This window comes from Lathamus discolor, chromosome 16 (assembly GCF_037157495.1).
Source record: "Lathamus discolor isolate bLatDis1 chromosome 16, bLatDis1.hap1, whole genome shotgun sequence".
Taxonomy (NCBI): domain Eukaryota; kingdom Metazoa; phylum Chordata; class Aves; order Psittaciformes; family Psittacidae; genus Lathamus; species Lathamus discolor.
This window is the reverse complement of record NC_088899.1, coordinates 6,831,894-6,856,588: the sequence shown is the minus strand read 5'-3', so window position 1 is coordinate 6,856,588 and position 24,695 is coordinate 6,831,894. Positions and strand designations below refer to the sequence as shown.

At 54.7% G+C, this 24,695-nt stretch overlaps 1 protein-coding gene across 1 annotated transcript in view; it reads left to right on the top strand.

Moving 5' to 3' along the window:
- The window catches only part of AJAP1 (adherens junctions associated protein 1), a 34,797-nt gene extending 10,761 nt beyond the window's left edge, over positions 1 to 24,036 (top strand). Inside the window, exons 2-6 of the mRNA XM_065696421.1 lie at positions 4,024 to 4,703; positions 14,207 to 14,294; positions 17,532 to 17,774; positions 18,739 to 18,868; positions 23,499 to 24,036. Coding sequence (XP_065552493.1) covers positions 4,024 to 4,703; positions 14,207 to 14,294; positions 17,532 to 17,774; positions 18,739 to 18,811 — 1,084 coding nt within the window. The 3' untranslated portion in view covers positions 18,812 to 18,868; positions 23,499 to 24,036. The remainder of the gene's footprint in view (positions 1 to 4,023; positions 4,704 to 14,206; positions 14,295 to 17,531; positions 17,775 to 18,738; positions 18,869 to 23,498) is intronic.
- Positions 24,037 to 24,695: the final 659 nt, after the last annotated feature.

Below are 24,695 nucleotides of genomic sequence, written 5' to 3'. Positions count from 1 at the left end.
CGAGTTCGTAAATCATCCCAACAAGGACGTAACCTTGATTCCCTGTGCAATACCGATAGATCACCGAACAGGAGGCGTGAAATGGAAGAATGGCTCCATTTGTATAATTCTGCATTAAAAATCAGCCTATTCTGCATTTAACGCTGCCTGTGAAGTGTCTCCACAGTCACGGGGAGAAAGGGGCCGGTGCTGGAGAGCAAGCAAGTACCTTATGAGAGGAACACAAATAGGCACCTTGTGCTGGTGCTGCCTCAGGTTGCACGCTCCAGGGAGTCTGCAGAGGGTTGTGTTCTGCATTGGTCAGGGATGCTCAGAGATCATGATCCCAGTTAATTGCTTGGATGGATTACTGAACCCAGGCATTCAGTGGGTTTGGGTTCAGGGCTTGGATGCAGGTCCAGGGCTGCCTTTCCCAGGCCACTGCTTCCTGTGTTTTTAAGGTAGTCACAGGACGGAGATCATCTTGTGCTTTAGCAATCTGAGCTCACTAATTACCAAAGCATTTCTCATGGGTGTTGTGCTCCTCAAGCTGCTTGGGGGCTTCTGGCTGTGTATGGAGCTTCGTTGGGGCGGGAAGGATTCAGTCATCCTGGCTTTCCTGGTGGAAAGTAGCTGACTGCACGTGGAGCCGGTGCAAAGAGCCGCAGCATCACTGTGCCAGTGCGGGATGTGGAAGTGTCCCGGCAGCCTCCTCTGACCAGCTGTTGTGGTTTAAACAACGCCACACAGCTCATTCAGTCACTCCCCCCCTTCTTTCCTTCCCTCTGCTCCCAGAGGGATGGAGAGGAGAATCGAAAAGAATGCAACTCCCACGGGTTGAGATAAGAACAGTTTAGTAACTAAGGTATAACACAAATCACTGCTGCTACCACCAATGATAGTAATGATAAAGGGAAACAACAAGGGGAAAGAGTACACCACCTCACCACCAGCCGACCAATAACTCCTCCAAACCTACCCAACAGAGCACCGACCGATACCTCGTCCAACCCTGCAATCCTTCAGCCCTCCCGTGTAACTCTCCGTTACATCCTGGGCATGATGTGCTGTGGTATGGAATACCTCTTTGGCTAGCTTGGGTCAGGTGTCCTGTCTCTGCTTCCTCCTGGCTTTCCCTCCTCCCTGGCACAGCATGAGGCTCACAAAGTCCTTGGTCAGACCAAGCATTTGTGTTATCAGCCCTGCTCCCAGGCCAAAAGTCAGAACACAGCGCTGCACCAGCTACCAAGAAGGAGAAAAACGACTGCTACTGCTGAACCCAGGACACCAGCAAAGAGCGCGGGAAGCTCGTGTCCTCCAGCCTCATTGCGATTAATCTCTCAAGTGCCAGCTTTCCTCCTTCTCAAAGCATGTGAAAGGATTCGAGAAGGGGGTTTCATATGGGCAGATGTCTGGAATGGTGGGAAGGCTGCGGCAGCTCCATCTGAAACACCTTTGTGCCGGTAACGTCGCCTTTAAAGCGGAGATTGGCTCAGTTGGGCTCTGGAACCCTGGAGTGCTTAATGAGCATGATCCTGTAATTAGCCAAGTCGTTTCCCTGGAATCTGCTCTTGCACTTCTCGGGAAGCACAGGTAAATATTTGTAGGTGTTTCCCTTATGGCATGAGAACACGGCCGCCTCCATCCATCACGCTGCGGGAGCGGAGCTGTGGTCCTTGGGAGCGAAGGCTTTGGGTGCGGAGGGCAAAGACGGGATTTCACCTCCTCGAGTGCCTCCACTGCTCATTTCTTTTTTAACCCAGTTTCAGAGTTTTGTTGAATTTCTCTGTGACTTTGAGAAGTGTTTTGGGATAACATTCCCATTCACCTCCAAGGTGGAAAAAGGAATAACGTGAAGGTTGCCCATGCTCCCCATCTCTCTTTGTAATGGAGAAACGGTTGTGTTTGTGTTCATGAAGAGCCAAAATCCTGATTTCCATAGGGTTTAGTGAGCAGTGTAATCACGGCCCTGCCTGGTGCATCCTCCAACCCCACTCTCTGGGCTGCCTTTGGGGACGTGTCTCTTGCCACCTGGCTTGATGTGGACCAGGGCAGCAGGAGGGGTGTTGGGGTGAGGTCCGGGTGGTCCTGCCGCTGGCACTGCCGCATCCCGCCGCCGCGCCGAGCACATCGCGCTGCGTTGCCTAGACAACAGCAACTCCTACACGCTGCTATTTATTCTGAAGGACACTTGCTCTTATCTGTTGTTGCAAAGCCCTCAGAAGATCGCATGGCACGCAGAATTCCTCTGAGGTAATTGGACTCGCTGCTCCCGTCCCCAAAGCCGCTCTCTGGAACTGTGCCGGCTGATGGGGTGGCCAGGAGGATGCTCCTTGGGTGACAGCCGCTTGGCCAGCATCCCTTGAGGGTAACCCTCACCATCTTTGGGGCGGGATGGGGTGCTGCCCGCCCTCAGCTGTGGGTGTCCAGCATCAGCAGAGGCTCTGGCCTGGGGGTGATGCCGGGAGTGTGGGACACCCATGTGTGAGGCTGGGCATTGTACGTTGTGTTTTCCCACTTGTCCTTCTGAAGCTGCAGGGAGCAGCACAGGGATGCTCGGGGAGGTCCCGCACAGGACCAAACCCCCGTCGGCTCAGGGCTGCTGTTGCTGGAGCTTGAGACTGTCACAAGCAGGCAGGAGGGAATGGGAAGAGGGGGGAAAAGGAAGTTTTCCCTGTGAGCTGCCTCTTCTGGGTACCAGCGATTTGGCTTTTGGAAGCTTCCATGTGGTAGCTGGGATTTAGCGAGCACCAGGTTTGGGTTGGGTGCATCTTCCTGTGCCTTGTTCAACTGCTGTTCATAAAACCGTGCCATCACCATCATCTTTTGGGTGGTTTGGCTTTTTTGAAGCTTCGAAACCCTTCCTCCCCCAGCCCGAACTATTTTGGTTTCTGTTATCTGTTTCTGGCTCTTCCCTTTCTCCTTCTGCGCTCTTCCCCTGCGTCACCTTACTCCTCCCCAAAATAAATGCTGTTACGCTTTGAAAAAACACCCAATTAGGGGCAAAAAAGCCAAGAGCTCCTCTGAGCAGGAAAAGGCTGGGCCTGGGAGTATCCAGGTCAGCTCCTTTAGCTTCATTTGCTCATGCACGGAAGGGAGTGCATGAATGCCTGTGTCAAGCAGATGCACGTTTTGTTGTGCTACCAAGGGCTGTGCGGGGCGCAGCGCTGCGGAGGATTAGTCTATTTAGCCATGTAAAGCTCTCATTAACTCCTGCTGAGTTCGACAAAAGTCCTTCTTGTGTTAAAACTGAATAAAATGCAGTAAAGATTTCTGGGCTTTGGCCTAATGATGTTTTCTGCTGGGTGAAAAAGAAAGGAAGAGAGAACAAGAGGAATATGCGTACGTGGCGTTTTCTTGCCATGAAACACCGTGCTTTATGTGGGGGAGCATCTTAGGAGGAGGCGTGAGTGGAGCGCAGCCTTGGAAGGTGCAGAGCCCCTGAGGAGGGGAGGATGGGGCTGCTCGTCCTTCCCTGCTAGGTCAGGGGCTGTGCTGAGGAAACTGGGTCACATTCGGTGCAGGGGGATGCTCCTGCTGCTGCGTGGGTGACCGCCACGGTGGGAGATGGGTTCCATGTGCAAACACAGGAGCCCAGGTATCTTCCGCTTCAGCTCATGGAGGGGTTGGTACCACTGCTCACTGTGTTGTACCTTGGCTTGGAGAGCTGGGGAGCAGAGACCCCCAAGACTCCTGCAATGTAGAGACCCTGGAGTGCTGCTCATGCTGCTGGCGCTGTTTGTGCCGTCTGCTTCAGGGAATTCATCTAAAAGAGCTGAGTTTGGGCAATTCAGGCACTGGCTGCGTTTCATGGTGCAACCCCTCCTCACGTCCCAGAGTGACCGAAGAGCAGCAAAGTCGCTGTCTCGGTGGGGGGTCCTTGCTCGTGGTGTGGTGGGTTTTGCGGTGGCAGGATGCCCGATGATGCTGGTTCAGGAGGGAGGAGGATGGCACCGCTCTGGGGGCTGTGTCGGGTGGCCCATGCCGGGATGGATCACTGGGTTGCTCCTCTGCCTTCCTAACACGGCCGCTGTCTCTCCACAGGTCAGGTTGCCCGCTCGGAAGCCATGCTTGGATTTTAATAGCCATGTTCCACCTAGCCATGGACCTCGCCAGCTGCCAGCCCCCAGCCGGCGGTGCCGGCGGGAGGCTCTCCGCGCGGCCGGCGCTCCGGCACAGACTGTCCCGTGGCTCACCGTGGGACACGGGGAGCACAGAGGAGCTGCGGCACCCGGGACCCCCCTGGACCTGCGCCCCCCCCACCCCCCAGCAGAGACCCCGCTCCCGCAGGCCCACCCCCGCCACCCCGCTGCCCCCCGGCCACCCCCCGCGCTGGCCACGCTCCCGGAGGGGCCGGCGGCACCTGCGCGGCCGCGGCTTCTCCCCACGGGACGGGCGCCCCACGGCGCTGCCCGAGGTCATCGTGTGGGGCCCCACGGGCGAGGAGGACTCCCTGGAGAGCAGCACCCTGCCCGGCTCCTTTGCCACTGCCGCCGCCACCACCACCACCACCACCGCCGCCACCACCACTGCCACCACCACCACCACCGCCGCTGCCACCGCCGCCACGCCGCCCCACGTGCCCCCCAGCACCCCGGCTCCTGCGCCCGGCGGGGACGTGCCCCGCAGCAGCCCCGGCCGCACCAGCACCGCCGAGCCGGCCGCCGGCCACAGCAGCGGTGGCAAGGATGCTCGCCCGCCCCGCGGGCTGGGAGACAGCACAGGTAGGGTCTGCCAGGGCGGTGGGGAGCCCGGGGTGGTTTGGGGATCACCGCGGTGTGAGGCTCGTGAAGAAGAGGTGCGTGAGGTTCAATAAGAGCGCTCAGGGGGCAAGCGGCTGCTCTGCTCCGCGGCTGTTATCCGAGGCGCTTTCCAGCAGCTCCCTGCGCTTCCCATTAGCGGCATCCAGCCCCATCGCCCGTAATCGCGTTCAGCGTGGCGCTCGGCACAGCGGTGCGTCCCCCGAGCGCTGTCTGCTGCGTGGACATGGATGGGGAGGCTGCTTCCCATTTATTTCAAATTATATTTGTTATTGCTGGTATTAAACGGTGGGATATCGCTGCGGAGTTCTCAGAACGCGCTCGCTGTGCAGCGACTGCTTTCAGCCCACAGTGATTTTCTGGTTGAATCAAAGAAGAGTTTTATGGCCTAATCTTAATCCCAATTAGTTTATCTAGCCCGGCCTGCTTGGCAGAAAGCGAGGAGGCATCCGTGATGTTGTTGCTGACTTAAGGGAGATATTTATAGCACCGAAAATCTCCCAACCTACACACCTTTTGGATAAAAGAGTGGAATTGGCTGGACAGATTAGCGAGGGAGTAGCGGTGACGAGCGCTGGCATGAGGGCTCGCTGCCTGACGAGATCTTCAGCCTCATCTGCCCACCGAGGGGCACTGAGGATGATGCTATGGAGGCACCAAACCTGCCGTGGTCGGTGCCTCGGTGGCGTTGCCCGGTTGGGTGCATGGGGCCCAGGGGCCTGGTTGTGGCAGCAGCACGTGGAAGGTCGGCTCCTGGCACGTGCTGCTGCGCGGTGACTGGAGCTGGCTGCTGGGTTTAGGTGAGGATGAGCCGGTGCTGCTGGTGTTGGTGTCGGAGCCGCAGCCCCGGCAGCCTCCCCGGGGACCGGCTGCTTTAATCTGCCAGCTCTTAGCTCTCATTAGGGCCTCTTTCCAGGGCTGTGGTTTCTGCTAATTAACTTCTTTGCGCCGAGCGGTGAATGCGATAAACTCCTTCCCAGGGCTAAAGGACCTCTTTGATCTGAGCCTGGCCACCCTCAACTGAAAGGAGCCAGAGCTCCCGATCTGCTTCTGCATCCGTGGCTGAGGCTGAGCACCCAGGACTGCTCCCATGGGGAGCACTGAGCTGTTGCTGTGCTTTGGGGTGAGCATTCCGGTGCCCGGAAGCATCGGTCGCGCCGATGCCGGTGTTGCTGGCCATGCGCCCATGCATTTTTCAGGCCCGGCTCCTCTCTGTTGTGTAAGCTTTAGCAGCTGGAAGTGTTTGTTCTCTGCTGGGAAAAACATATGGCTACAAATTAGGATTAGGTAACTTGCCTGTACTTCTGATTTGCCTCAGCGAGCACTGCCAGCCCTCATCCTGTAAAGCGCCGCACATCGCGATGGGAGCCGGCAGTGGGTGCAGAGGGAGGTAAGGAGGGGAGGATGCTGCGCTCACTGCTTGTGGTCCTTTGGCTTCCCCTCGGGTTGGGCTGGTCCCACTTGTTTGTGGCACCCAAGGGAGCTGAGGACCCCACCATCCGCAGCCCCCAGCAGCCCCCATTCCCATTGGGTTGGGTGCTGCCATCATGCTGACGAAGGCAGTGTTTCACCACCATCCCCTCACTTCCCTGCACGCGTTGCCAGGAAGGGATTTGCTACTGGTGGTGCTGGCTGGGGGGGAGACCTGGTGATGGATGGGAGACCGTGGGGGTCTGCAGGGTGGGAGTGCATCACGAAGGCAGCAGCGCTCACTTAGACAAGCAGCGAAAGCGATCCTGCTCACTTAGATCTTCCTCTCACCCCACTCCTCCTCGCTGAAGAAGGCAGCAAAAAAGCCAAAAACAATGTGTCTGTGAGTCATGAGCAGCGAAAAACAAGCTTAGAAAAAATCCCCCGGAGTAGAAAACACTGCAGGTAGGGAGGAGAGGAGGAGGCGAGCGCATCCATGCGCCTTTGGTATTGCTGCTCCGTGCAGTGGGTGCTGCCGGGGATGCTCTGGGTCGCCCAGTGCTCAGGTGCCTTTGTCCCGGTGCCACCTCCGCCTGCCCGGCGCCTGGCAGCGTGCGGTGGCAGTCAGATGGGGACGCAATATGTTCACCCAGGCGTGGTTTGTGCTTATGCTTTCAGAAACGTGCTTCCTTTCTCGGGGGCTGTCAGAGTCGGTTTAGGCTGGAGCGTAGAAGGAGAGGAATAATTAACATGCCAGCATGCAATGAGAGGCAAGGGCCGTGGGGAGCTTTACCGGGGTGGATGCTCCCCGTGCGGGCTCAGCTCCTCCACCAGGGCTGAGCATCCTCCAGTACCGTGGGCTGAAAACAAGGAGAGAAGAGAATGAATCAGAGAAGAAGGCAGGAATTGTGCTGGCTGGGCTGTCCGAGGCTTTCCTCTCAGTATTATTAGAATAAAGCCGTCTTTAATTAAACCTTTAAAGTGCTTTATAAGGCAGAAGACTTTATGTGCCGTCTGCTGCTCTTAATGGTGATTTGATTGCTAGTACGCAATGAGTTTGGCACCGTGCTCTGCTCGGGAAGGGGCAGAGGTTGAGGGTTTAATAGGTGAAGGTGCTCCGGATGGGGGCAAGAGGCTGTGTGGGTGCTGGTGTGGGCCCCAGAACATCTTCTGGCTCCTTCCCCACCGCTATCTGGGAGCGCATCGGGAATAAATAATCCTAAAGAGACATTAGCTTCCCCGCTGGGAGACGACCCTGCCTTTAGAAGGAGGGTGCGGGAGAGGGGGTGCTGGATGCGAGCAGATACTGGATGCAAAAGGCTTCAAAGGAATTAATTAAAGATAAAATGTGTTTAAAAGAAGACCCTGGGCGGTCGGGACGGAGCCGCCTCTTTGATCCGCCGTGCAGAGGCGTGGGGAGCCGGGGGCCGGACGGGAGGTGAGGGGCTGGTTGGTACCCCCTGCACCAGCACCCACCGGTTGCCCTCGCCGGGAGTTCCCAAAGGATCCGTTGTAAGGCTGAAGGATGAGGATGATGGCTGATGCAGGAAAGGAAAGCATCCATGAGCTGAGCTCTTTCTGGCAAGGGAGAAGGCACTGTCTCCTCTGGGATTAGCAGATGCTGTCGTGCGTGTGTGCCCTCTCCCACGTGTGCCTGAATGAGCCAGGAGCTTTCCTCTGCTGCTCTCGCAAGTATTTATTGCTCGGTGATATTTGCTGTAGCACCTGAGCAGATAAGTCCCAGTGTCTTTAGCTTAAGCCTCCAGGATCTTCATTCTTGGCAAGAATAGTTCTCCGCAGCAGCAGGAGGAGGATATTCTCCTTTCCTCAGTCCCAACCCCAAATACCAGGAGGTTTCCAGGAACCACGGTGGGTTTTTTTTTGCTAAAGAGCTGTATTTCACTTCAGCTCGCTGGGCTGGGTCTCAGAGCTGAGCATCCTCTTTTACCGGGGGGAAAACCAAGGGGCTTTGCCAGCTCCAATTGCTGCTCCAAAGGCAAGAGGAGGGGGTTCAAGGAGGTTCTGTTGGTCCGGCAGCTCCAGGCTTTGTACCAGAGCAGGGTATTCCAGGACTCCTGCCATGTCTCCTCCCCTCTGTTTAACCCTGGTGTTTTCATAGGTTTTTGTCATTATTTTCCTTCCAAGCTGTTAAACAGCAGTAGGGTTGGACTGATCCCCCCTGGGAAAGGCCGTTTGTGGCTGTGTTTGCAGCAGGACTGCCGCGTAACGCTCTTGATTGAATTTTTCTGTCCGAAGGCAGCTTTATCAGCTGGATGAAGCTTTCGGGGATCAGATGCAGTTTCTGATGGCTGGGAAGCTGTAAAGCCTCTCGAGCCCAGTTGGTTTTTCCCAGCCTCTCTGCGATGCTGGGGAAGAGATGTCCTGGTGCCATGGCAGGGATGAGGGTGGGATGCTGAGCCCCATGAGAAGACCACATTTTGGGGAGAGCCCCTTTGGCAGCCACTGGCACTGATGTCCCTGTGTCCGAAGGCAGCTGGGGAGGATGCCCAGAGCAGGCTGGTGGCCATTTGCCAGGCTCAGGTGCCTCATTGACCAACGGTCACCCACTGCACTGGCATTGGCCACTCCTGCCTGGAGATGCGGTACCCAATGCTCAGCTATTGCAGACTGGGGAGGCTCCATGCAGCTCAGCAGCCTGGCTATTCCCTATTCTGGGATAGCTTGGCTCTTCCAGGCATATTTTGCCTGCTGGGATTCCAGCAGGGAGCCAGCTCCAGCGCCATGGACTGTTGCTGGATCCCCCAAGAGGAATCCCTGGCAGTGTTCAAGGCCAGGTTGGACGAAGCCTTGGGTGGGATGGTTTAGTGTGAGGTGTCCCTGCCCATGGCAGGGGGGTTGGAACTGGATGATCTTGAGGTCCTTTCCAACCCTGACTATTCTATGATTCTATGGATGAGCTTTAAGGTCCCTTCCAACACAAACCAGTCTGTGACTGTATGAGTCCTTTGCTGGCTCTTGCAGGCAGCAGGTACTGATCAGCCCATCGTGCTGGGAGATGTGATGGGACTGGGCTGAGGTGGTGGCTCCGGCATCGGTTGTTGGCTTCTGTGTGGGCGGTGATGTTCACCATGGAAGTGACTTAGGAGGTTATTTTGGCCAGGAACAATTGCCATGGCACCAATTCTGTCTGTATTTTCATTGTTTCCCTCTCTATAAGATCTAGAGCCACTCCTGAGAGCCAGTCCCTTTCTGATTCTCGTTACTGGGAGCCCATTTGGAATGGCCTCTCCCCAGCTGGGTGTGATGCTTTGCTGAGGGAGAGGTGTAAACCCTGCTGCCATCACCACTTCCCTCTCCATCAGTCCTGCAATGCCATACAAGCCCCCCACCCCGTTCCCCATTGTGTGCTGGCAGACCCAGCCCTGGCTTCTGTTTGGGAGATTTCCCTTCTTTTGGCATTTTGATTCAGACTGGGAGTTGTGGGAAGGATGAGGCAGAGGAAGGAGCAAGGAAGGCACCCACATGACGCGTGCGCAGGATGGTGCAGCAGGTATTTGGAGTGTCTGTTGTTTTCTGCCACTGAAGGTAACTGAGATGACGCTCTCCAGAATAAAGCAGAGCTGTTTTCCCCTCTCTTAATGTTATGCAGCTCCGAGGCCTTGATGAGGGTCTTCAAAGAGTTGCGTCTCGTAGCTGTTTTTATTGGGAAAATGAAAAATACGGGCTCCCTAAGCAGGGCTGTTGAAATAAAGGCCTTGGGGGATAGAGGTTCTCTTTGTTTTTAATTAAGAGCTTATATCTCCTGTTTGCTGCCGTTGCGCACTTCTGCAGCAGCAAGACATTAGCCTCGAATGGATTTTCTCATGGAATTAATTCCGTTGATGCAGAGCTGTCCGGGAGCTGTTTCAAAAGGTGGCCGGAAAGGCCAAAACTCAGCGCTTTCATCTCGCTGGCAAATAGCTGGTCTTTAAAGTAACACAAAACCAAGCCCCGGCGCTTGCTTGCTTTGAGGAGATGGGGTTTTTCCTGGGATGCTGGGGCTGCGCGCTGCAGGTTACCACAGAGCTGCTGCCCACGGGGAGCTGAGCTTGGGTTTCTCACTGCAGGATGGGACCTGAAGTCCCCATTGAGAGCAGAGCTCGCTCGGACAGTGCAGCAATGGAAAAACCCAGCGTTCTTTGAGTGTTTGCAAGGGTTCAAAGAGCGCCTTTGAAGAGCTTTCCCTGCTGGCAGGCGACACGTGGATTTCTGCTGCACCAGCAGAAGCGCAGGGGTTTGGACACACTTTCAATTCCATTAAATACTTCTCCTGTAATTACCCTCCAGTTAAATGGTCACTGCGTCAAATTGCCTGGTAAAAGCCTGGTGAGAGGGAGCCGCTCGTGGTCCCTGTGCAGGGATGAGGCGTTGGCAGCCGGTGCTGGACGGGGCGGGCACTCACCGATGCCATTCCCGGTGCCAGCCCCGGTCCTGCTGGCAGCTCCTTTCTTCACCGGTTATTAAGGTGTAATTAAGGGAGCGCCGTGTCTGTAGCTCATTGGGATCCAGGCTTTGCCATGTGCGATGTTTGCTACAGAGATGAGCAAACAAAACCAAGCCACCGGAATTCCTGCTTCCATGTTCTTCCCTGCAGCTCACCCCGTGTGCCGGGGGCACAGGCTGTCACTGTGAGCTACACGTGTGCCAGAAGGCTTCCCACACTGGTGGAGCTATTTTCCTTTATGAGCTATTGATTTTATCCTCCAGGTTCCTTTCCTCCAGACAGATTGGGCTCCTCGGGCTGTGTTTAAAATAATGCCGTGGTCTTTGGAACCATCTCTCTCTTTCCTCTCGCCTTTTCCCTGCGGGTGGTGTCCCAGATGGGATGTTCCCTTCTCCCATGAATGTCCCGTCCATGAACACCTTCCCTTGCAGATGGGGTGTTTCTGTTTGGTTTTGCTCTGTGCAGTTCTATACATCCCTGCAAAGGCCTAGAGGAAAGGATTTGAGATATCGAGGAAAGGATTTGATATATTTGGAAAGTAAGAATAGAGACCTGTTAGCCTTTATTGCAGTGGGCATTGCTATAGGGATTCCTAGGAAACCATGCATCAGGTCCCTTTCCCTCTTTCCACCATTGCCGTGGTTAATGCTGTTGGGAAAGTGATCTCCTGCCCCCTTGAAATCCCTGGGCTCTAGTGCAGCATTAATATGCTATGTGAAGGAACTTTCTTCCGTGCTGGTACATATGGCAACTTATGTATGTGATGGAGTCTAAAATTATCCAGCCCTTCTTTAAACCCATGTGTCCTGCTCCAAAGAGCTGCCATCCTTCCCGGCGCTCAGCCACCTGCAATCTGTTCTGCCTGCGCCTTCCCCATGATGTAAGTGCAGGGATTAATTGCATCCTTCGGTTCTCCCGTGTCCTTGCCGTCTCTGCCTCTGCTCCTGTCTTTGCAGGTCTCATCCCGCTGCCGCTCCTGTTCTCAAAGGAATCGGGCACTGGGCTGGGTTTGGTTTATTTTTAGAGCCTTTCCCTCCCTCTTTGTCGGCGGTGTCCCACTGGGACCTGCTCCAAGATTGCCACGAAGGATGCGCCGGCGCCGGGGTGGGCGTCTCTCCTGACCCAGCACACGTGGCGCGGGCTGGGAGCTGCTGGCTGCGCTCCTCGGCTCCATCGGGACACGGTTCCTCTCGCATCCATCCTCCGGGTTCCCAAAGTACGGGGTCGGAAGTCTTCTCCATGCCTCGCCTTCAGGAGAAGGCGTTATCCCTGTGAATTCCCTTGGGAAGTGGAAGCCGGAGGCAGAGCAGCAAACTCAGCTCTGGCTCTCCAGACAGTTGTTGGGAAGCTGAGGCAGCCCAGTGGATGCTTCCCAGTGTCGGGACCTGACGGAGCTGGTGCAGGGGTGCTGGGTCCTCCGTGTCCTCTGCCACCAGGTCCCCAGCCCTTGCGGTCACATCCTGACCCGCTCTGCGTCCTGACAGCCTTGGTAGTTGAGCCAACTGAAGTGTCATTGGGAGGAAATGGAGGAAATGGGTCATTTGCAAAATAGGTGCTTGAGGTGAGGGAGCAAAATTACCTTGGCACGTTCCTGTCACTCCGTGCGCGGCTGTGCCAGGGTGCGGGTGAGCAGCCGTCCGTCTGTCCATCTCCTGGCTCCGCAGGGAGGGATTGTGTGGCTGGAAGCCCTGGGGAGCAGAGTGAGAACCCCCAAATACATGGGGCTGCAGCATCCTGCATCTCCTGTGTTTTGGGCTCTTGCCTTCTGCTGTCTTGGCACTGGGACCGTGCCAGGACCCAAAAGCCAGCATTTCGGAAACGTTTGCCTTCAGGAAGTTGATACTCCTCGGTCCTGCCTCTAGAAAACCCCTTTGCTGGTGATGTCCACCACATCCCGCTCCAGCCAACATCCTGTCCTTAAATCCGGCCGCATCCCTGCTCTCTTCTCCAGCTCTTATCCCAGATCTCCATCGTGTATCCACTGGGAAAGTGGAATAAGCACTACAGGCTGCTGGGTGCATGCTACATTTCAGAGCCCCTTCTGCTTTCGTTTTGGAGGTGAGTACTCTTGGTCTGCCAGACACCAGAGCACTGTGGTCACCAGGCGGGTGCCAGGCCATCGCTCCTGTACCTGGTAACGTGGCATTCCCTGCCGGCGAGTGCTGCCTGAGTGCTGGCCATGTTCTTTGGACAGACTCCACAGAGGTGACCTTGGTTTTGTTGTATTAAACTGTCAAGGCTCGCATTCCGGAGCAGTTGATTTACAAGCAGCCTTTCTCCCTTGATGAGTGCTGTTGGCAGCGTGGGAGCAGGCAGGGACCCGAACTCCTCCAGGGCACAGGATGAGCAGAGCTGGGTGAGATGCTGTAATGAATTCCCAGGGAGTGAAAACCTGTGTCCTGCGAGAGCAGCAGTGGGGCAGCAGGCGTGATCCCGGGTTTAAAATCGCACTGATGAACCTGGCCTAACTGGGGCTTGGGCTGCTGCTCCGTCTCCTGCAAGCCTGCCTTGAGTGGGGTGCACGGTGCTGGAAGCCAGGGAGCCGCAGCATGGCCCCAAATCCACTGCTTGGGAGAGCGCTGGGCTGCATTCCCATGGGAGCATAGGGATGCTCTGTGCTAAGTCCCTGCGGAGAGTGGCGCTGAGGGCTATGGAGGGGGCACATGCTGTCCCCAGTGTGTCTCTCCGGGAGGGTTTTCCACCCACTGTTGCTGCTGCCGGGAAGGGATGGGTGTACATCGAGCAGCCGGGTGGGCAGCGTCTGCCCACCTCATGGAATCATGGACTGGGTTGAAGGGAACTGGATCCAGCTCCAACCCCTTGCCATGGGCAGGGACACCTTCCACTAGAGCAGCTTGCTCCAAGCCCCACCCTCATCCTCACCCATGGGCAGCGGTTGGAAGCCTGTGCGTGCTTCCATAGGGAGAAGCAGCCACGTACACCCGAAATAGCTGGGAGTGCTGCGCATGTATTGCACAGGTCCGTGTGTACGTATATATGGATGAAACTACAGATATAAAAAGCTGCTTCTTTTCCTGCCATGCCAACACGTACTTACTTATTAAAAATACCATCCATCAGGAGCTGCAACATCTGTTTGTGAAAAATAGCACATCCTTGGGCCGCAGCCAGGGAAATCATTTCATTACGAAATTGCAACTGTAAAGCAGCACAAAATCACAAACACACTGTACATCGAGATGCTTTTGTTTCCAAACTGCTCATTAGGACTGATACACGAGCCAAAATTATACCCTGTTTAAGGTGAATTAGGAGAAAATGAGCCCGTCCGACCTTCTAAGTGAGCAGCAGTTAGTGCAGTAATTATTATCTCTGGTTAATCCTGCACCCACTGCAAGGCTGCGCTCAAGTTTCCCTTTCTGTCCCAGAGGGGGTACGGCTTCACGTGTCTTCCGTTCTTCGCGCCTAATTCGGGCTGACAAGGAACATACTTGAGAGGATAGGAAATGAGGAGCTGGGCTTAAAGATTCTTCTCTGTAAGCAGGGAGACGATCGCGTCTGCTGGGGCTGGGAGGCAGCGGGGGCTTTGCTCATCCTTCCCGGGATCCCCTTGGCTCCCATTGCCATTCCCTCTCGTTTCTTCTCTCCGTAGGTCTGGCAGTTCATCAGATCATCACTATAACCGTGTCCCTCATCATGGTCATAGCCGCTCTGATAACAACTCTTGTCTTAAAAAACTGGTAAGGTTCCTCCTGGGTCTGTTGGGCTGGGGAGGATGGCGCGGGGATGGGACAGGTTGGGGATGGGGGAGTCCTTTTCATTAACAGCTGCGGGTTCTAACATGTGCAGCATCCACCGGGATGGCTTTGGAAAGGCATTGCAGGAGAAAATGGGGTTTTATAGTGGGTGCTCCACGGGGGGCTGAAGCCCTTGGGTTTGCTGTGCTTTGGTGACCAGCACATGGCTGGGGTCAGTGGGTCCCACTTGGGGCACATGCACAGCGCTGCTGCAGGCTTGAGTCGCTGCCACGTGATGCCACTCGGGGAGGTCAAAGCCATGTGTTTGGCCACAGCAAGAGCTCCCTCAGGGTGCCAGGACCTGCCCCGTGCCCAGTGGCATCTCCTCAGCAGCCTTGCTTAAGCAGCTTTGCTGCTGCTCCTTAAATCCCCAGCCTGGCGCAGCCAAGCAATTGAGCTTTCTGACCTTCCCTGCGACTCCAGGGATGCAAGGGCACCTTCCGAGCCCCTCGGATGCTGCCGGATTGAAGAGTGCCCCATCCCGTGGAGTGCTCCCGTGCTTCTCCAGCTTCGTGTGCTCCCGTTTATTCTCTCCGCGTGGCTGGGCGTATGGCAAAATAGGTTAGCGCTTCGCTTCAGGCGCTCGTGGCTTTACCTATTTTCCCAGCGAAACTGGCCTACTTTGAGGTCAGTGCTGCCGGTGGAGGGATTCGGATGCAGCCCTGGGCCGGTGGGAGAGCTGCTGTGGTGGGTTCTCTCCTCCATCATCTCCTCCCGCCCACCCGAGCTCTCCATGGGCACTGCAGCAAATCAATTCCTGCAGCCAGGAGGGAATTAGAGGAGCGGGTGGAGGAAGAAGCCTGCTCATTCCCCGGGATTAGAGGAAAACCTATTTGCAGGGCTATGGAGGCATCTTAATCTGGGCAGAGCTGTAGTGCAGCGTTGCAGCTGGCCACAGCGCGGGGTTACTCGCCCTGCGGCCGAGTTTGCTTTGCTGGGAGCAAGCCCATGGGGACACATCAGGAGTGCAGCCGGGGATGCTCCTTTCTGTGTCTCGGATGGAGTTTACTTGACAAAACTTCCTTGCTAGGAGTAATATTCCAGTGAAGGAACAGGGGAAATACTTGGTCAGAGGGTTTTCTCTAACAGCAGTCGAAAGCCGCATGTATCATTGATCCGGCTGACCACAGCTTAGCAGAACAGCTCCAGTAACCTCATGCTGAAGCCAAAAAGGGCAAACAAATAAATACAGCAGTCAGTGAGGAACAGAAATTGTTCACCATGGGTGGGATGGGGAAATGAGCAGGGAACCCCCGCAGACAAGCAGGGTCCGCGTGTCCCTGGCGGAAAGCAGCACCCCATGAGTTTGCTCAGCACTAGCATTTGCCGAACAGTTTTGGTGTTTTAGGGCACATATTGGGCTGCCCCCAGTGCTGCTGGTACAAGGCAAGGGCCGGCCGGTACTGGTTCCCTTGGGTGGGAGGTGAGTGATGGCTGTGTCACACCAGTGTCCTCCTTGTTACTGCTGCAACGCACTGGGGGAGCTGGGGGTTATTTCAGGGGCTGTCTCTTTGGGTTGCATCAGCCAGTGTAGGGCAAGGCTTGTCCCAGTGCTGCTGCCCGGCTGCCGCTGCCCCCGGAGCTGCGACCTTCCCAAGCTCCAGCATTGCGATAGGCGCTGTCAGTCCCGCTCAGGGAACAAAGTGACATCTTAATTAAGTCAGCATCCAGCCCCTTAAACAGGACCAGCCTGATCGAGGGCGGGTTCCTGCTGCCCGGTGGTCTCCTTGTTCCCTGTGTACTGAACCAGGGGAGTTAGCGGGAGGCAGTCATCCCTGTGCTGACGGGAGCACGTCTGCTGTGCCAGGCTGGGCTCCGAGCTTATTTATCCCCGTAAGTTAAAACCTTCGTGTGCCTCCCAAATGGCATTTCACTTTGTTGTTGTCCCCTGCATCTTTTCACTTAAAAGAAGGCTTTCGTTTCCTGCAGGTATAAAGGAACGAGTGCTTAAGTCATTCCTGTGATGCTAAAAAGCCTGCATCTAAAATTTAAATGTGATCCTTAAAACCAAGTCAAGCCAAGTGACTGCCTGATTGTGGCTGATCTTCCCAGAGCACCCGAATCCTTACCTGGCACTGAGCGAGGTGTAGCTGAGGGATCCTTACCTAGCTCTGAGCAAGGTGTAGCTAAGGGATCCTTACCTAGCACTGAGCGATGTGTAGATAAGGGATCCTTACCTAGCACTAAGCAAGGTGTAGATAAGGGATCCTTACCTAGCACTGAGCGATGTGTAGATAAGGGATCCTTACCTAGCTCTGAGCAAGGTGTAGATAAGGGATCCTTACCTAGCTCTGAGCAAGGTGTAGATAAGGGATCCTTACCTAGCTCTGAGCAAGGTGTAGCTGAGGGATCCTTACCTAGCTCTGAGCAAGGTGTAGATAAGGGATCCTTACCTAGCACTGAGCGATGTGTAGATAAGGGATCCTTACCTAGCTCTGAGCAAGGTGTAGATAAGGGATCCTTACCTAGCACTGAGCGATGTGTAGATAAGGGATCCTTACCTAGCACTAAGCAAGGTGTAGATAAGGGATCCTTACCTAGCACTGAGCGATGTGTAGATAAGGGATCCTTACCTAGCTCTGAGCAAGGTGTAGCTGAGGGATCCTTACCTAGCTCTGAGCAAGGTGTAGATAAGGGATCCTTACCTAGCACTGAGCGATGTGTAGATAAGGGATCCTTACCTAGCACTAAGCAAGGTGTAGATAAGGGATCCTTACCTAGCACTGAGCGATGTGTAGATAAGGGATCCTTACCTAGCACTAAGCAAGGTGTAGATAAGGGATCCTTACCTAGCACTGAGTGAGGTGTAGATAAGGGATCCTTACCTAGCACTGAGCGATGTGTAGATAAGGGATCCTTACCTAGCACTAAGCAAGGTGTAGATAAGGGATCCTTACCTAGCACTAAGCAAGGTGTAGATAAGGGATCCTTACCTAGCACTGAGTGAGGTGTAGATAAGGGATCCTTACCTAGCACTGAGCGATGTGTAGATAAGGGATCCTTACCTAGCACTAAGCAAGGTGTAGATAAGGGATCCTTACCTAGCACTAAGCAAGGTGTAGATAAGGGATCCTTACCTAGCACTAAGCAAGGTGTAGATAAGGGATCCTTACCTAGCACTGAGTGAGGTGTAGATAAGGGCCCATAAGGTGAGTTTATGCCCCCCTTCCTGTCCCGCAGCTGCGCGCAGAGCGGGCGCCCGCGGCGCAACAGCCACCAGCGCAAGCTGGACCAGCAGGAGGAGAGCTGCCAGAACCTGACCGACTTCGCGCCCGCGCGCGTGCCCAGCGCCCTCGACATCTTCACCGCCTACAACGAGACGCTGCAGTGCTCCCACGAGTGCGTCCGCACCCCCGTGCCCGTCTACGCGGAGGAGGCGCTGCGCTCGCCCGGGGACTATAAAACAACCTTCAATGGAAACAGGTAAGGCGGGATGGGGAGAGCCGTGCCCGTGCTGGCTCCCAAGGGGAGATGCCCGTTGGCTTCTCCCAGCTTCCTCTGGCTCTCTGGACCGTGGTGCTCATTGATGGACGTTGCTCATCCATCCTCATCGGCAGGATGAGGGCTCCACTGGCCACATAGGCAGCTCTGTCCTCAGCATCACCTTAGAATATCACAGCATAATAAAATAGAGTCATAGAATCACTGGGATGGAAAAGACCTTTAAGATGATCAAGTCCAACCAGCAAGCTCTGGCAGTGTTGAGCACCGCACATTTTCCAGTTCCCGACAGCACGCAAAATGCTGCTGGATCCATCGTCCAGCATCCGTGCTGTCTGCTGAGCTGCATTGCAAGAGCCGCTGGCTTGGGAATGAGCAGGGTGATTAATGGAGGAGCCAAATGAGCTGTTAGTCTGGTGTGAAATAATGATGCTTTAACGAGGGGCTTGGGAGCAGCTGGTGGCACAGGGTGAAAGCACGAGCGCTTCTCTGCGTGCCCTATGTCTGTCAGGAGGGGTGCTCAGCAGGCCTGGCTCCCCGAGCCCGTTCACTGGGTGCTGCTGGGGTTTTACCGTGCTGTAGATGCGTGCCTCCCATCAAAGGCAGAGGGGAAAACAGGAGGAGGGTTCTGAGGGAGGAAATGAGCATGCAGTGCTCTGCGCAGCCTGGCTGGACGTGGCGGACGTGCCACCCGCAGCTGGTGTCTACCTGCATGAAGGAGAGAAGCCTGGAAGCCAACAGCTTTTTAACCAGCATCTGCGTGCGCATGGGGTTGTGCTTTGCACCTCGCTGGTTTCCGAGGCCGATAAGCCCATTCCAAGCGTTACTTTAGAGAGGTGGTTATGTTTGCCCTCTAAAACAGCTGATCTGTGCTGCAGGCCACCGCAGCTTGCTCCTGGTGTGTTACATACCAGCACCCGCAAGCCCCTTTTTGTGCTCACTGCAGACCCTCTTCTTCTGACCGGCATCTTATTCCCGTGGCCTTTGTGTCTGAGAAATGGTTTGAGATCTCCTGCTGACTGGCCGAAACCTGTTTGACTTCTGGGGCAGGGCAGACGCCATCGGGCTGTTTCCTGGTAGGTATCGCGCTCCCCCCATGCCTGTCCCCTGCCTGCTCCATGCCTCTCATCCCCTGCCCACGTGCGGTTGCTCTCCTCCTGCCTGGTGCCATCCTCCTGCTCCTGCTTCTTTCGGGATGTGAGGAACCACCTCTCGGGATGGCCACAGGATGCTGTGGATGGGGTGCTGGGTACCAAAGCGGCTTTTCCACAGAAGTGAATTGCAGTCGGGCCAGAGCTAAAAGGCAGGGACTGAGATGGATGTGGATTTAAGAGTAATGGGTCCCTGGGGCAGCCTTTGAACTTCAGCCTGATCCTGTGGTTCCAGCCTACCTCGACAGGCAATAGTAATGTGAAGTGGCCTGGTCTGTAATTAACCTCTTGTTGCATGATGGACAGCCCATCTCCTTCATGAGCCATGCAGCTGATATGCACGCTCTCTTGGTACTCAAAAGCTCATGTGATGATGTTTGCTGTCATAAACACTGCCATGTGAGGGTGCTGGGGTCCTCCTCTTCCTTCTCCTCATCCTCTTCCTCCTGTGCCTTTCCTTGCCCTGTGGGAAGCACATCCTGCAAGCCCACGTGTGCAGTCCCTAGCAGCCAGGTTCGCACCTCGGGTGCTGCTGTGTTGTGTGATGTTGTACTGCTCTCAGCAGTACATTGCTGGGGATTCTTTCCTGGTTTTGAGCTGCCTTGAGCCGTTTTTCCCTCCTTGCACTGCTGTTGAAGGTGGCAGCAGGAGCAGTTAGGGTTGGTTGCGTGGGGCTCACTGAGGGGCACCGGTGCCCATCTGAGCCATGCACTCAGGTGCATTCATGGGTCTGTCCCACGTCCCTGTTGTAATGAATCATATATTCAGTGTAAATGAAATTTGCCGCCTTCCCTGACTGCGGCTTGCTCAGAATAGCCTGCTTAACATTACACTCAGCTATTGAACACAGAAATATAATTGGATTAGAATGGAAGGGAATAAAAAGTTAATGGTCTCGGCTGTGCTGGGGGCTGGCGGTGTCTGGGCAGCCCAGGCGAGGTGTGCGCAGGCAGCACAAGGCACAGAGCAAGGGTTCACCCATCGGCCTGCTGGTGGCTTTGCCCATAGCTGCCATCAGCAGCTCTTGTGCCTGAAATAGAGGGAAGGAGGATGAGCAGCTCTGAGCTGTTGCCTGCTATGGGAAGCCTGTGCAATTCCTGCCCCAGGTCCTGTGAAACTCGGTGCCCAAGACTGCTCCCTGCCCATCTCCACAGATCTTAAAGAGCCCAAAGCCATCGCATCCTGCCTTATTAAATCCTTGAAATTCTCATTGACCCGTTTTCATGGAATCCATAAAGCGCATATTGACGCGCTCTGGAAAAATCTATCCGAGTCGTACCTGGAGCATTAGCTCCATAATAGGGTTTCAATTATTTATCCAGCTCTGAACGCTAATGTTTGGTTTCATTAATGTTGGCAAAATGAGATTAATCCAAAAGCTATTCTCTGCGTGTGTACATGGGCGTGTGTGTGTTTGCACTGGGGTGTTCAGGGAGCACACAAGCATAAGTGGTGCATCACGGTGAGAGCCAGGCGACTGCCAGAGATCCCTCCCGTGTGTGGGGAGTAATGGAGAGAGCATCAGCACGGCACAGATACTGCAGAGACTGCCCGCGTCCCAGAGCGGGGTCAGCCCAAGTCCTTTAGAAGCCAGAAAAAGGTCATTTTTTCCATGCTGTTCTGTTTCCTACGCACATTTGCCTACATCTTCTATCATGATGTGCTTGGTAGGTTGAGGACCTGCCAGGGTCTCGGTGTTGGTGTCTCCTGAGGGGGCTTTGCTCTGCCAGCAGCATCCGGTTGAAGGATGCGTTTTGCATGAATCCGTGTGTGCCAGCTGGGACATCCTGCAGGCAAAATGGATATTCCAAGTTGCACATGTCACTGTGCAAGGTAAAACCTTCCCGGAGGAGATGGCATTGGGCTAAGCTCCCTGGTTGACTGTCTCCCTGTTGTTAAGGTGGCCTTGTGCTGTCACCAGATGAATGCTGCAGGAGGATGGTGGGATGAGGATACCTTTCCAGCTCTCGTTTCTAGAGGAGAGGCTGGTGGCAAAGTTGATGCTTTGGGCTGCACCTCTTCTGGAGGGATCGATGTCCTCCTGGCTGGCTTTTCCAACAGCAGCAGCACATCCTGAAGGCAGTAGTTAGTGTTGACCCCCTGTCCTTCAGCAGAGGAGGAAGGATGCTCTCCATCTTGGTTAGAAGGGTTGTGTGCAGCGTTCTGTTCCCAGCCCCTCTCTCTTGGTGTGTGCAGGGGATGATGAGCAGCATGAGGGGGGACACCCCAAAGCCATGGGGCAATGCTCACTCTGCAGGCACGCAGCCATGCACCAGGAGGGGTCGGACACTGCGCTGGACACCGTGCCAGCAACCTCACTCCGTGGAAAGGCTCAAAGCCTTTTACAAGGTTTAATTGATGGCCCTCCACAGCTCCTAGCTGTCTAACAAGCAAATTAGTCCTCTGAACATGCAGAGTCAGAGCTGGAGGCGCAAGACGGACACAGGGCAGAGAGGGTGTGTGGACATTTGGACTAGATGAGCACCGGGAGGCCGGTTGGAGTTTAATGTGCACTTTGCAGCTGGCAGCCCGTCAGCACTGTGCTGTACCTAAATGGCAGGCTGGCATTTGAGGGTGCTGCTGGCAGCGCAAGGCTGCGCGGGTGCAGGCAGCAGATGTAAGGGACAGCACCATGGAACCGTCTCCAGCCTGGAGAGCTGCAGGCAGCGCTGAGCTCGTGTCAGGAAACCTGGTGAAGCTCATCTGGTTACACGGCAAGCAGATGTTGAAGTTATTTCCTGGGGTCAGATTCATCTGATGCCAAGAGGAGTGATGGAGAGCGTTCCTGTGCTGCTGGCACGGTCCCTGCTGAGGCACTGGCAGCTCTGTGTGCAGATGCAGCCACAGCATGGCCCGGGGCTGGTCTAGGTGAAGAGTAAAGCAGTCACTTATAGCATTTGTGCCAGGCAGCTCAGGGATTATCTGCATGGGGGCTTAAGAAGCAAAACTACCTGCGCCCTGATCACAGTAGATGACAGAGATGTGGCAGAGGGCAGGAGCAGCCGTTCTGCACCCCAAAGGGTGAAGTTTGCTGGAGGCTCAAGTGGCTTTGGCTGGGCACTGCAGCAAACGGAGGCAGTGTTGGTTTGATTTCACACTGTCTTTGGGGCTCTCTGAAAATGAAGTCTGAGATTTCGTGTTGTTCTTGTCCTTAATCCCACTCTCTTTGACTAAAAAACCCCATGGAATGAGATTATACAAAAATCTGTAAGGTTGATCAAGCGCTGACCTACTTTGCACAAAGCGAGGCTGTTTGGAATACAATACAAGTTGTACGTCCCGCAATGCATGCATTAGATAGGATTCACCCAGGACTACGTAAACATTCGGCATTGCTGTTAGGGAAGCGGCGATCCGGGACCTGGAAAATCATCCTGGCTACGGTAACATTGATCTGACCCCAGTTTTTGCACCAGGTGGATAAAATGCACAGCGCTGTGCGGTAATTCCACACTTTGAACACAGCGAGCAGCTGCTGTGCTGGCCTCGTTCTGCCTAACAACAGCAAATGGTTTGTATTAACATTAACAGATAATGAGTCATCATAAAAAATCCTGGCTTGTCTTGGAGGAATAACAGCAGTCCCGGCACAGCCCCGGCGCGGGAGATTAAGGACTCAGTCAAATCTGTCTCGCTAATTAAGACTCGAGCCTTGTTCTTGGAGATGGTGAATATTGGGCATCTTGCCTTAAAATAATGCTGAGGAAAGAGCCCTGGAACAAAAAGCATTCCCAGGGCTGGTAGCCAAGCTTGTGTGGCTCAGGGCAGAGCTATGGACCGAGGGCACTGGATGGGGATGAAGCCCACACATGGGCAGTGGTCTCAAGACGCTTGGATGCATTACAGTGTGTAACACTACACACCAAGGCATATTGCATGTGAAGCAAGCGGCTACGCAGGGACGATGGGGAGTAATTGCCTTCACATGGAGGTTTCAGGATTATGTAGGGAGAGAGCTTTCGGAAGGCAGCAAATAAATAGCTTAAGAAGAACTTCTGTAGGATCTCTGGGTTTGATGCTTAACCAGTTCTATATTGATCTCTTTAGGACATCTAACTTTAGGGAATTTTGTTAGTGCTCATCACTGTCTTCTCACCTGCCAGAGCATTCGCTGCTCTCAGCCCAAGTATGAACAACCCCAGCATGCAAGGGGGGTCAGAAGGAAATAATGCTTTGGAAGAGGTCCTGAGGAAACAGTGTGCGTTTAGACCCACCTCTTCCACTGCTCATCAAAAGCATCCCCGTCCCATCACGTGTGCCCTGATCCGAGGGGTGCCTCAAGGAACGTGGCTGAGAATGGGCTGGGAAGGGCTGAGGCTTCAGTGGGGAGGCTGAAGGAGGGATCCCAGTCCCAGTCCCACTGCAGACTGGTGTCTGGTCACCAACACCCTGCTTCCTCCATGCCCATCCCCAAGGGTGCCATCGATGCTTGTGCTCCTGAGCCCTGCGGGGGAGGCAGGGGAAGGCTCCAGGGGGTCACCAGAGCAGCAGTGCCAGTCGTGATGCCATTCCCTTGTCGTGATTTAATCTTTCTTTTTCTTCTCGTCCTTCACAGGATTCCATTGGTGAACCTGTAAAAAATATACAAAAATAATGGGTTACCTGTACCTACCATTTCTGTTTACCAGTAGGAGACTCAAAGAGCAGCGTTCTATGGGCCAAATCTATTTTTATACAAATGAACACGCCTGTAGGGAACTGCGATGGACAAAGAGCGCATTTGGTGGGGAAGAGGAAGGGAAATGTGTGAGCAAAGGATCCCGTGAGGAAGAGGAGCCGGCGGGGGACTGAGGGAAGGGCCGAGCGCCTGGAGCCTGGACGTGGACGTGACTCTGAACCTGTGCCAATAATACCATTATGTGCCATGTACCGATGCAAAGGCTTGGCGAGAAGCCGAAGCCGAGTCGCTAACGCCTGGAAAACATTGTGGAGGACGAGTGGGGCGTCTCTTCTGGTGGGGTCATCCATTCCGGTCCATCCGCGTACATACATACGATACGTGTAGAGAGAAAATATATATATATATACACACACAACCACTTTTTGTACTGTAGCAATTTTTGAAGATCTTAAATACTCATTTTTAAAGAAGATGTCATGGGCTAAAAGTCTCATTTCTTTAACACGCATAATACAAACCAGGTGAGCCGATGTTTTCTACTTTGGCAGCTTGCCTTTTGAACCTATATGTGTATATATAGGTAGACATATATACATATATATACGTGTGTGTGTGTATGTATAGACATATATATGTATGTATACATATATATATATATATATAGTTTTGGTTCCTTTTGGAAATGCTTTTCCAGCAGTTGGGACATGACCATGGCGGGGTCAGCCAGGGCTGCAGTGCCTGGTGGCTGCTCCAGCCGCAGGAGGGATGGCGGGATGCGCCGGAGCCTGGTCTGGAGCGACAGGAGGATGGAGATGGGCTAGGATTCTAGCTAGAAGGCTGCGTCTGGGCCGAATTCACAAAGTGCATTCCTGCTGTGGGAGGCCGGAGGAAGCGGAACGCTGCGGCGAGGGGAGCGGGCAGCAGAGGAGCTCTCCTTTCCCCCATGCGGGATGCCGCAGGCGCGGGCCGGATCCTGCTCCCACTCCCTATGGACCCTGTCTTCGAGGGGATGTTCCCACACCAGTGTGTTCCCAGGAGCAGGGTGAGCGGGAAGAGAGCAGGGGGCAGCTTGAGGTGGTGGTGAAGGGTGTTTCCAGACTTGTGTAGCCCAATACATCATTGGGGTAGGTA